The sequence below is a fragment of the Babylonia areolata genome, chromosome 34, assembly GCF_041734735.1.
Source record: "Babylonia areolata isolate BAREFJ2019XMU chromosome 34, ASM4173473v1, whole genome shotgun sequence".
Taxonomy (NCBI): Eukaryota; Metazoa; Mollusca; class Gastropoda; order Neogastropoda; family Buccinidae; genus Babylonia; species Babylonia areolata.
In genome coordinates this window covers 16,542,859-16,555,358 of record NC_134909.1, presented here as the reverse complement: position 1 = coordinate 16,555,358, position 12,500 = coordinate 16,542,859, and the positions used below count along the sequence as shown (strand labels likewise).

Here is a 12,500-nt window from a genome sequence, read left to right as displayed (position 1 = left end):
CAAACAGCCAGACAAACAGCCAGACAAACAGCCAGCCAGCCAGACAAACAGCCAGCCAGACAAACAGCCAGCCAGACAAACAGCCAGCCAGACAAACAGCCAGCCAGACAAACAGCCAGCCAGAGAGACAGCCAGCCAGAGAGACAGCCAGCTAGACAAACAGCCAGCCAGACAAACAGCCAGCCAGAGAGACAGCCAGACAAACAGCCAGCTAGACAAACAGCCAGCCAGAGAGACAGCCAGACAAACAGCCAGCCAGACAAACAGCCAGCCAGAGAGACAGCCAGACAAACAGCCAGCCAGACAAACAGCCAGCCAGAGAGACAGCCAGCCAGAGAGACAGCCAGAGAGACAGCCAGCCAGACAAACAGCCAGCCAGACAAACAGCCAGCCAGACAAACAGCCAGCCAGAGAGACAGCCAGCCAGAGAGACAGCCAGACAAACAGCCAGCTAGACAAACAGCCAGCCAGACAAACAGCCAGCCAGAGAGACAGCCAGACAAACAGCCAGCCAGACAAACAGCCAGCCAGAGAGACAGCCAGACAAACAGCCAGCTAGACAAACAGCCAGCCAGACAAACAGCCAGCCAGACAAACAGCCAGCCAGAGAGACAGCCAGACAAACAGCCAGCCAGACAAACAGCCAGCCAGAGAGACAGCCAGACAAACAGCCAGCTAGACAAACAGCCAGCCAGAGAGACAGCCAGACAAACAGCCAGCCAGAGAGACAGCCAGCCAGAGAGACAGCCAGACAAACAGCCAGCCAGACAAACAGCCAGCCAGACAAACAGCCAGCCAGAGAGACAGCCAGACAAACAGCCAGCCAGACAAACAAACAGCCAGACAAACAGCCAGCCAGACAAACAGCCAGCCAGACAAACAGCCAGCCAGAGAGACAGCCAAACAGCCAGCCAGACAAACAGCCAGCCAGAGAGACAGCCAGACAAACAGCAAGCCAGACAAACAGCCAGCCAGAGAGACAGCCAGACAAACAGCCAGCCAGACAAACAGCCAGCCAGACAAACAAACAGCCAGACAAACAAACAGCCAGCCAGACAAACAGCCAGCCAGACAAACAGCCAGCCAGAGAGACAGCCAGCCAGAGAGACAGCCAGACAAACAGCCAGCCAGACAAACAGCCAGCCAGAGAGACAGCCAGACAAACAGCCAGCCAGACAAACAAACAGCCAGACAAACAAACAGCCAGACAAACAGCCAGCCAGACAAACAGCCAGCCAGACAAACAGCCAGCCAGACAGACAGCCAGACAAACAGCCAGCCAGACAAACAGCCAGCCAGACAAACAAACAGCCAGAGAGACAGCCAGACAAACAGCCAGCCAGACAAACAAACAGCCAGCTAGAGAGACAGCCAGAGAGACAGCCAGACAAACAGCCAGCCAGACAAACAAACAGCCAGCTAGAGAGACAGCCAGAGAGACAGCCAGACAAACAGCCAGCCAGACAAACAAACAGCCAGACAAACAAACAGCCAGCCAGCCAGACAAACAGCCAGCCAGACAAACAGCCAGCCAGACAAACAAACAGCCAGACGGTCAGACAGAGAGACAGAAAGCCAGCCAGACAAACAGCCAGCCAGCCAGCCAGCCAGACAAACAAACAGCCAGACAGAGAAACAGCCAGCCAAGCAGCCAAACAGCCAGCCAGCCGGACGGACGGACGGACGGACGGACGGACCATGACAGGCGGGTCACTGTAGTGCACGTTGTGGTTGGAGGCCACCAGGGTCTGCCTGGAGAAGTCCTGGAAGGCCTCCATCGTCATGGCCCTGATGATGGCGGCGATCTGCTGACCTGCCACCAGTCAGTCAGTCAGTTAGTCAGTCAGTCAGTCAACCGATCTGTCTGTCTGTCTGTCGGTCTGTCTGTCTATGTGTCGCTCTCTCTCTATCTGTCGCTCTGTCTCTATCTCGGTCTGTCTGTCTCTTTCTCTCTATGTGTCGGTCTATCTCTGTCTGTCTGTTTGTCTGTGTGTCGGTCTATATCTGTCTGTCTGTCTGTCTGTCTATGTGTCACTCTATCTCTGTCTGTCTGTCTGTCTATGTGTCGCTCTATCTCTGTCTGTCTTTCTGTCGGTCGGTCTATCTCTGTCGGTCTGTCTCTGTCTGTCTATGTGTCGCTCTATCTCTGTTTGTCTGTCTGTCTGTCTGTGTGTCACTCTATCTCTGTCTGTCTGTCTGTCTATGTGTCACTCTATCTCTGTCTGTCTGTCTGTCGGTTTATCTCTGTCTGTCTGTCGGTCTGTCTGTCTATGTGTCACTCTATCTCTGTCTGTCTGTCTGTCTATGTGTCACTCTATCTCTGTCTGTCTGTCTGTCGGTTTATCTCTGTCTGTCTGTCTGTCTATGTGTCACTCTATCTCTGTCTGTCTGTCTGTCTGTCTATGTGTCACTCTATCTCTGTCTGTCTTTCTGTCGGTCGGTCTATCTCTGTCTGTCTGTCGGTCTGTCTCTGTCTGTCTGTCTGTCTATGTGTCGCTCTATCTCTGTCTGTCTTTCTGTCGGTCGGTCTATCTCTGTCTGTCTGTCGGTCTGTCTCTGTCTGTCTGTCTGTCTATGTGTCGCTCTATCTCTGTTTGTCTGTCTGTCTGTGTGTCACTCTATCTCTGTCTGTCTGTCTGTCTATGTGTCACTCTATCTCTGTCTGTCTGTCTATCTATGTGTCACTCTATCTCTGTTTGTCCTGTCTGTCTGTGTGTCACTCTATCTCTGTCTGTCTGTCTGTCTATGTGTCGCTCTATCTCTCGTCTGTCTGTCTGTCTATGTGTCGCTCTATCTCTGTTTGTCTGTCTGTCTGTGTGTCACTCTATCTCTGTCTGTCTGTCTGTCTATGTGTCACTCTATCTCTGTCTGTCTGTCTATCTATGTGTCACTCTATCTCTGTCTGTCTGTGTCGCTCTATCTCTGTCTGTCTGTCTCTCTATGTGTCGCTCTATCTCTGTCTGTCTGTCTGTCTCTCTATGTGTCGCTCTATCTCTATCTCTGTCTGTCTGTCTCTCTCTGTCGCTCTGTCTCTATCTCTGTCTGTCTGTCTCTCTCTGTCGCTCTGTCTCTATCTCTGTCTGTCTCTTTCTCTCTATGTGTCGCTCTATCTCTGTCAGTCCGTCTGTCTCTCTATGTGTCGCTCTGTCTCTATCTCTGTCTGTCAGTCTGTCTGTCTGTCTGTCTCTCTATGTGTCGCTCTGTCTCTGTCTGTCTGTCTCTCTCTCTCACTCACACACTCACTCACTCAAAACCAACCAACCAACCAACCAACCAACCAACCGTCACCCTAAAAATGGCGGCGATCTGCTGACCTGCCATCAATCAGTCAATCAACCGATCTGTCTGTCAATCTGACTGTCTGTCTGTCTGTCTCTCTGTCGCTCTCTCTCTCTCTCTATCTCTGTATTTCATCGTGTTTTGTTTTGCTCTTTTTTTCTTTTCTCTCGTTCTATTTCTTATGCATGCATAATCTATTCATTTCGTTCTATCATAATCGTGACAAGTGTTCAAGTAATATTGGTGATGGTGGTAGTCACTGTAGTATGCTGCACTTGCCAACATAGATTTCAGAGACAGTAACAATACTGTACCTTTTTGAACACCCGGATGTTTCTGGAACTTCTATATTGATGACATATCTCTCTCTCTCTCTCTCTCTCTCTCTCTCTCTCTCTCTCTCTCTCTCTCTCTCTGTGACTCACTGTCCTATCCATCTGTCAATCTTAGTGTGGGGTGGGAGGGAGGGGGTGCTGTCAGTGTGTGTGTGCGCGTGTGTGTGTATGTATGTGTGTGCGCTCGCACGCGAGCGTCAGTGTGTGTATGCATGTGTGTGCACGGATGTGGGTGTGTGTGGGGGGCGGGGGGGTGGGGGTGGGGGTGGGGTGTTTTCTTCATTATGTATACAATTCTGCATGAAAACCTTTTCCTTTCATTTATGTGTGTGCTATTTGTACTAGATGTAGATTAGCAAGGACAGATTGGAAGAATAGGCAATGCCTAAAATCTTAATCCTTGAATAAAAACGTTTTGAGTTCTGAGTTCTGTCTGTCTGTCTCTGTCTCTCTCTCTCTCCGTCTCTTACTCACTCACTCACTCAAATCCAACCAACCAACCAACCAACCGTCACTCTAAAAATGGCGGCGATCTGCTCACCTGCCTGCTATCAATCAGTCAACCTATCACTCACTCACTCACTAACTCACTCAATTAAAACCGATCATCCAACCAACCAACCAGCCAGCAAAATCATCTGACCAACCAACCGACCATTCATTCATCCATCCATCCATCCATCCATCCATATATCCATCCATCCGTCCATCCATCAACCAACCAACCAATCAATAACCAAACCGCTCACTCACTTGCTCAATCAGTTAGCTAACTCACGAACTAATTGACTGAATGACGAACTAATTGACTGACTGTCTAACTAACTTGCACACTCACTCAGTCACTCACTCAAACTAACACACACACACACACGCACACACACACGCACACACACACACACTCACTCACTCACTCAAACTAACACACACACACACACACACACACACACTCACTGACTCACTCACACACACACACACACACACACACACACACACACACACACACTCACTCAAACTAACACACACACACACACACTCACACACTCACTCACTCAAACTAACACACACACACACACACACACACACACACACTCACTCACTCACTCAAACTAACACACATACACACACACTCACTCAAACACACACACACACACACACACACACACACACACACTCACTCAAACTAACACACACACACACACACACACACTCACTCACTCAAACTAACACACATACACACACACTCACTCAAACTCACACACACACACACACACACACACACACACACACACACACACACACACACACTCACTCACTCAAACTAACACACATACACACACACTCACTCAAACTCACACACACACACACACACTCACTCAAACTAACACACACACACACACACACACACACACACTCACTCACTCAAACTAACACACATACACACACACTCACTCAAACTAACACACACACACACACACACACACACACACACACACACACTCAAACTAACACACACACACACACACACACACACACACACACACTCACTCACTCAAACTACACACACTCACTCAAACTCACACACACACACACACACACACACACTCACTCAAACTAACACACACACACACACACTCACTCAAACTCACACACACACACACACACTCACTCAAACTCACACACACACACACACACACACACACACACACTACAGAGCAAACGAATTTTTTTGGACCTGTCAAAGACGGCAATAATTGGGCGCCGATTGTATTCTAAAAAAAAAAAAAAAAAAAGAAAGAAAGAAAAAAAGGAGAGGGTGTAAGGAGGTAGAAAGAGGCAAATCATTATGCCTGCTTCAAGGTGTCGCGAGTCCCCCCCCCCACCCACCCACCATCCCCCTCCCTTGTGAACTTGTCCCAAAGGTGTCTCGAGAATGACCTTGTGAAAAAATCCGCACCCTCCCCCCCCCCACACCCCCCCCCCCCCTGTCACGCCCACCACCCCCTTCCCCACCTGGAGTGATGGCCTAGAGGTAACGCGTCCGCCTAGGAAGCGAGAGAATCTGAGTGCGCTGGTTCGAATCACGGCTCAGCCGCCGATATTTTCTCCCCCTCCACTAGACCTTGAGTGGTGGTCTGGACGCTAGTCATTCGGATGAGACGATAAACCGAGGTCCCGTGTGCTAGCATGCACTTAGCGCACGTAAAAGAACCCACGGCAACAAAAGGGTTGTTCCTGGCAAAATTCTGTAGAAAAATCCACTTCGATAGGAAAAACAAATAAAACTGCACGCAGGAAAAATACAAAAAAAAATGGGTGGCGCTGTAGTGTAGCGACGCGCTCTCCCTGGGGAGAGCAGCCCGAATTTCACACAGAGAAATCTGTTGTGATAAAAAGAAATACAAATACAAATACACCTACCTACCTCATCCCTCGCCTCCTCCTCCCCTCCCTCCCCCCCCACCCTAACCCCCCGAACTATAATGATCGAGAGACACACCACTTGACTGACTGACAATCGAGTGGTGGTATTCACACTTCCTGCCGAAGGGAGAAACACACAACAGGAATCACAGTCCAAGGATTTACCCAGTCTGCCAGTATCAAGTCATTTTAACTTTGAAAAAACAACAACAGCAACAACAACCCCCCCCCCCCCCCCGACCTCCAGGCCCCCACAAAAACAAACAAACAAACAAAACAACAACAAAAAACAAACAAACAAACAAAAAAACAAACAACAATAACAACACAGAATCACAGTCCAATGACTTACCCAGATTGCCAGAGTCACGTTATTTTAACTTGGATAAAAACAAACAAACAACAACAAAACACACACATACACACACACACACACACACACAAAAACCCACCCAAAAGAATTACAGTCCAATGACTTACCTATTATGGCAATGTCACTTCATTTTAGCTTAACTCACTCAGTACGGCCAGTCCTCTCTTCTCCTCTACACAGATCCCTCGGATGTCCAGTGGGTGTCTGAATGACCCAACCAACCTTTAGCTTCCGTCGTCAGAATTGTGGTATTCTTTGTCAACATTCACCTCTTCTGTATAAGAGCCTTCCGCTTGCAATATTTTGATGATGGTGACTGGGGTGAAACGCTGTTAACGTCGTCTCTTTCGCCGTTCGTATGGAGAGAGTTAAGACAACAAAACAACAACAACAACAAAAAACCACCAACAAAAAACACAATAACGACAACAAAATAACAACAAGAAAAAAAAAACCCACCCCAAAACAAACAGAATCACAGTCCAATGACTTACCCAGTCTGTCTGTCTGTCTGTCTGTCTTTCTCTGTCTCTCCTAGACTGTTTGTCTGTCTCCCTGTCTCTCTCTCTCTCTCTCTCTCTCTCCCCACCACTGCTCTATAACTCTTTCTATCTGTCTCTCTCGTTGTCTCTCTCTGTTTCTGTCTGTCTCTGTCTCTGCCCCACCCCACCCCTCTCTCTCTCTCCGTCTCCCTCCGCTCTCTATTTCTTTCCATATCTCTTTATGCCGTTATGTCTCTCCTAATTTGTCAGTCTGTCTGTCTGTCTGTTTGTCTCCATCTCTGTCTCCCCAAGTCTCTCAGTCAGTGTGTGTGTGTGTGTGTGTGGATAGAATAGATTCTATTGTCATGAAACCTTAAGGTTCATAAGACACAAGTGTAATGGTAAATACATGACCCTCTCTCTCTGTCTCTGTCTCTGTCTCTGTGTGTGTGTGTGTGTGTGTGTGTGTGTGTGTGAATAGAATATAATAGATTTTATTGTAGATTTTATTATAGACTCAAGTGTAAGGGTAAATAAATGACTGTGTGTGTGTGTGTGTGTGTGCGTGTGTGTGTGTGTGTGTGTGTGTGTGTGTGTGTGTGTGTGTGTGTGTGTGTGTGTGTGTGTGTCCCTCTCTTACTGGTGTAATCCAGATGAAGGTACACGCTGCTGCCCTCTACCACGTCTGTCGTCACTTCCGCTCCCTCCGTGTACCTGTGAACACACACACACACACACAAACACACACACACAGACACACGCGCGCACACACAGACACACACACACGCGCACACGCACATACACACACAGACACATGCGCACATACACAAACATGCGCGCACACACACACACACACACACACACACACACACACACACACACACACACACACACACACACACACACACACACACACACACACACACACTCACGTAGTTTCTTAGGGGAACTAAAAGTTCATAAAAATCGGAGAAAATAACCAAATGAATTTCCCATCATTAACGTCACTGGAATTTTTTTTTATATTTCATCTTACACAATACACGTATTTACTCGGGTGATAACGTATTATGATATTCAAACAATATCATTGATACCTTTGTTCGTGAATGTTAGCCTTTTCATTGTTAAGTTCAGATTGAATTAAATCAACATAGTGACCGTTTTCCAACGCTCAGCTTATATCCCTGGACTGACATAATCTTACAGCAAGCAAAGTGAGAACTGTACGATCAATGGGTTTTTTTCCCCCATTGCAATGGGAAATCATTTACAGCTTAGTCTTTTGTGAAGGACTATGATTCTCAAACTAGGAGGCAACATTGCACTGGCTCTCAGTGCTGCAGCCTTAGGGAGGCTATTTGGCCTTTGGGAAAGACGGGCGCCATAGCCGAATGGTTAAAGCGTTGGACTTTCGATCTGAGGGTCCCGGGTTCGAATCAGGGTGACGGCGCCTGGTGGGTGAAGGGTGGAGATTTTTACGATCTCCCAGGTCAACATATGTGCAGACCTGCCAGTGCCTGAACCCCCTTCGTGTGTATACGCAAGCAGAAGATCAAATACGCACGTTAAAGATCCTGTAATCCATGTCAGCGTTCGGTGGGTTATGGAAACAAGAACATACCCAGCATGCACACCCCCGAAAGCGGAGTATGGCTGCCTATATGGCGGGGTAAAAACGGTCATACACGTAAAAAGCCCACTCGCGTATATACGAGTGAACGTGGGAGTTGAAGCCCACGAACGCAGAAGAAGAAGAAAGCCTTTGGGAACTATCCCAGCGCCGACTGTCCCAAAACACCTTTATGCCGAGAGAGTGGGGATGTAACTTACTTGGGCACGACACTCTCCACTTTTCACTTTTCTCCACTAGCTCAGATAGTCGCGGGACAGCAGTTGCCTCCTCTGATGTTCTGGTGGTCATAGTCGGACACGACTGACTGTACTATCATACATATTAATCTCCACACCACCAAATGGAACGGAATGGAATACATTATTCGTTGTTTTGTGTCTATCATACATATTAACTCACTCAGTACGCCCAGTCCTCTCTTCTCCTCTACACAGACCCCTCGGATGTCCAGTGGGTGTCTGAATGACCCAACCTTTAGCTTCCGTCGTCAGAATTGTGGTATTCTTTGTCAGCATTCACGTCTTCAGTATAAGAGCCTCTTTCGCCGTTCGTATAGAAAGAGTTAATCTCCACATCCCCAAATGGAAGGGAATGGAATACATTATTCGTTGTTTTATACATGCGTGCGCGAGCACACGCGCGCACGCACACGCACACGCACAAGCGCGCGTACTCACACAAAACACTCACGCACACACATACCGAAGCATGAGATCCGTGGAGAAGTCATTGCCGATCTCAATCACTCCCCAAGTGTGCCCCTCCTTCACCGCTCTCTTCGCCGTCTCCAAGTCTTCGTAGGGAACCTGTGTGCAAGTACACCGCCTGTTGATTGATTGATTGATTGATATGGACACTTATACAGCGCCTATCCTCGGTCGGAGACCAAGCTCTAAGCGCTTCACAAAGACGGGGTCATTTACACAACAGGCTGCAGACCTGGGTAGAGCCGACTGACGGCTGCCAATGGGTGCTCATCATTCGTTTCCTGTGTCATTCAATCAGATGTCAGACACGCATACATACACACTCAGACAATCATGTAACATTTAGCATTTTACGTGTATGACCGCTTTGTTTATTTACCCCCACCATGTAGGCAGCCATACTCCGTTTTCGGGGGTGCGCATGCTGGATATGTTCTTGTTTCCATAATCCACCGAACGCTGACATGGATTACAGGATCTTTAACGTGCGTATTTGATCTTCTGCTTGCGTATACACACGAAGGGGGTTCAGACACTGGCAGGTCTGCACATACGTTGACCTGGGAGATCGGAAAAATCTCCACCCTTTACCCACCAGGCGCCGTCACCGAGATTCGAACCCAGGACCCTCAGATTGAAAGTCCAACGCTTTAACCATTCGGCTATTGCGCCCGCCCAATATTGTCATTCAAGAAATGAATTACCAGAAAGAGACCGAGCCCAAGGTGTGGCGTTCGAATGGTTAAAACGCTGGATTATCGCCTGACTTTCCTGAGTTCGATCCCGGCTTCGGCGTACCTGGTAGGTTAAGGGTGGAATTTTTCCCGATTTCCCAGGTCCTCATTATATGCAGATCTGCTAGTGCCTGGACCCCCTTCGTGTGTATACGCACGCAGAAGATCAAAGCAATTTACTACGCACGTTAAATATCCTTGTAACCCATATCGGTGTTCGGCGGGCAATGGAAACAAAAACACATCCATCTTTCTTTATTTCATTCTTTGTTCCTTTCCTTTTTTCTGTCTTTTCTTCCTTCCTTCCTTCCTTCTTTCTTTATTTCTTTCTTTGTTCCTTTCCTTTTTTCTGTCTTTTCTTCCTTCCTTCCTTCTTTCTTTCTTTCTTTGTTCCTTTCCTTTTTTCTGTCTTTTCTTCCTTCCTTCCTTCCTTCTTTCTTTCTTTCTTTGTTCCTTTCCTTCTTTCTGTCTTTTCTTCTTTCCTTCCTTCTTTCTTTCTTTCTTTGTTCCTTTCCTTTTTTCTGTCTTTTCTTCCTTCCTTCCTTCCTTCTTTATTTCTTTCTTTGTTCCTTTCCTTTTTTCTGTCTTTTCTTCCTTCCTTCCTTCTTTCTGTCTTTTCTTCCTTCCTTCTTTCTTTCTTTCTTTGTTCCTTTCCTTTTTTCTGTCTTTTCTTCCTTCCTTCCTTCCTTTCTTCTTTATTTCTTTCTTTGTTCCTTTCCTTTTTTCTGTCTTTTCTTCCTTCCTTCCTTCTTTCTGTCTTTTCTTCCTTCCTTCCTTCTTTCTTTCTTTCTTTGTTCCTTTCCTTCTTTCTGTCTTTTCTTCCTTCCTTCTTTCTTTCTTTCTTTATTCATTTGACACCGGATCATTATTAATGTTTAAATGCATGTCTGTTATAATGCAAACTTTGAAAGAAAGTTAAAAACAAGACAAACAAACAACAAAGGCCTAGAGGTAACGCATCCGCCTAGGAAGCGAGAGAATCTGAGTGCGCTGGTTCGAATCACGGCTCAGCCGCCGATATTTTCTCCCCCTCCACTAGACCTTGAGTGGTGGTCTGGACGCTAGTCATTCGGATGAAACGATAAACCGAGGTACCGTGTGCAGCATGCACTTAGCGCATGTAAAAGAACCCACGGCAACAAAAGGGTTGCTCCTGGCAAAATTCTGTAGAAAAATCCACTTCGATAGGAAAAACAAATAAAACTGCACGCAGGAAAAAATACCAAAAAAATGGGTGGCGCTGTAGTGTAGCGACGCGCTCTCCCTGGGGGAGAGCAGCCCGAATTTTACATAGAGAAATCTGTTGTGATAAAAAGAAATACAAATACAAATACAAAAAGCCAGCAACAGGGAAAGAAGATGGGCCTTAGTGATTAACAAATAGTAAAGAGAGGTAACTCTCTCCATTCACTGCAAGGTACACAACTTACAAGTCAATGCTGCTTACGTTACCGATTCAGCTAGCACACAGGTAGATAGAAGAAAAAAAGAAGGTACATTGGAACAAACCCAGTCACTTCCTAAAAAAAAAAGAAAAAAAAAAAAAAAAAAAAAAAAAAAAAGGAAGAGCCAGGCTTGTCCTTATACCGATCACTTGACATGTGCACAGAGTAGCAATGACAGAAGAAATCTACCTTTGATTGATTATGTTTTGGTTATAATGATTACGCTAAATCCTGCATGATTGATTATGTTTTTGTTATAATGATTACGCTTAATCCTGCATGATTGATTATGTTTTGGTTATAATGATTACGCTTAATCCTGCATGATTGATTATGTTTTTGTTATAATGATTTGTTGTAATGCCCGGTTAGCTCAGTCGGTAGAGCATCAGACTTTTAATCTGAGGGTCAGGGGTTCGTGTCCCCTATTGGGCGCTGCAATTTTTACTAAGCGCGTTGGGTTACGCTGCTGGTCAGGCATCTGCTTGGCAGATGTGGTGTAGCGTATATGGATTTGTCCGAACGCAGTGACGCCTCCTTGAGCTACTGATACTGATACTGATACTGTTGTAATGATTACGCTTAATCCTGCAACAGGAATGTTTGAAATAGTCATACATTACTCTCAGTCAGTTCAATCTTTAGTAGTTCTTCCTGTTCTAACCTCTGGCATAAGATAAGATAAGATAAGATAAGATAAGAATAACTTTATTATCTCCAACTGGGGAAATTTGGTCAGGTGCATTATCACAACATATACAAGTAAACAACATGGGGACCAGAACTGTAAAAGTCAAAAACAGCTTTTACGAATATTACGAAGATACAAATGTAAAAAAGATCACATACATCGTTTCATACATACATCCACACACTGCAGGTAATAACTTTTAAGCGCTTTGATTTGTCTCTGTACAAGATTCAGCGCTATTTCAATATCATTATTGTTGTTGTTGTTAATATTATTATTATCACTTACCAGTGAAAAGACGTTAAATTAAAGAAAGAAAGAAAAACAGAAGAAATGTACAAACACAAACTAATTTTTATTACTGAGCTTCCCCCCCCCCCCCATTTTAAGCGAT

At 46.2% G+C, this 12,500-nt stretch overlaps 1 protein-coding gene and 1 non-coding gene across 5 annotated transcripts in view; one reads left to right on the top strand and one right to left on the bottom strand.

Moving 5' to 3' along the window:
• Positions 1–12,500, bottom strand: part of LOC143277697 (ABC transporter G family member 20-like) — a 328,227-nt gene that overhangs the window by 13,413 nt on the left and 302,314 nt on the right. For all 4 annotated transcript variants that reach the window (XM_076582618.1, XM_076582616.1, XM_076582617.1 and 1 more), the window contains 3 exons: positions 9,232–9,335; positions 7,534–7,607; positions 1,698–1,813 (listed from right to left, as the gene is read on the bottom strand). In XM_076582618.1, coding sequence (XP_076438733.1) covers positions 1,698–1,813; positions 7,534–7,607; positions 9,232–9,335 — 294 coding nt within the window. The remainder of the gene's footprint in view (positions 1–1,697; positions 1,814–7,533; positions 7,608–9,231; positions 9,336–12,500) is intronic.
• Trnak-uuu (transfer RNA lysine (anticodon UUU)) lies at positions 11,778–11,850 on the top strand. Its single transcript has one exon. It is a non-coding gene; the product is annotated as a tRNA-Lys (tRNA).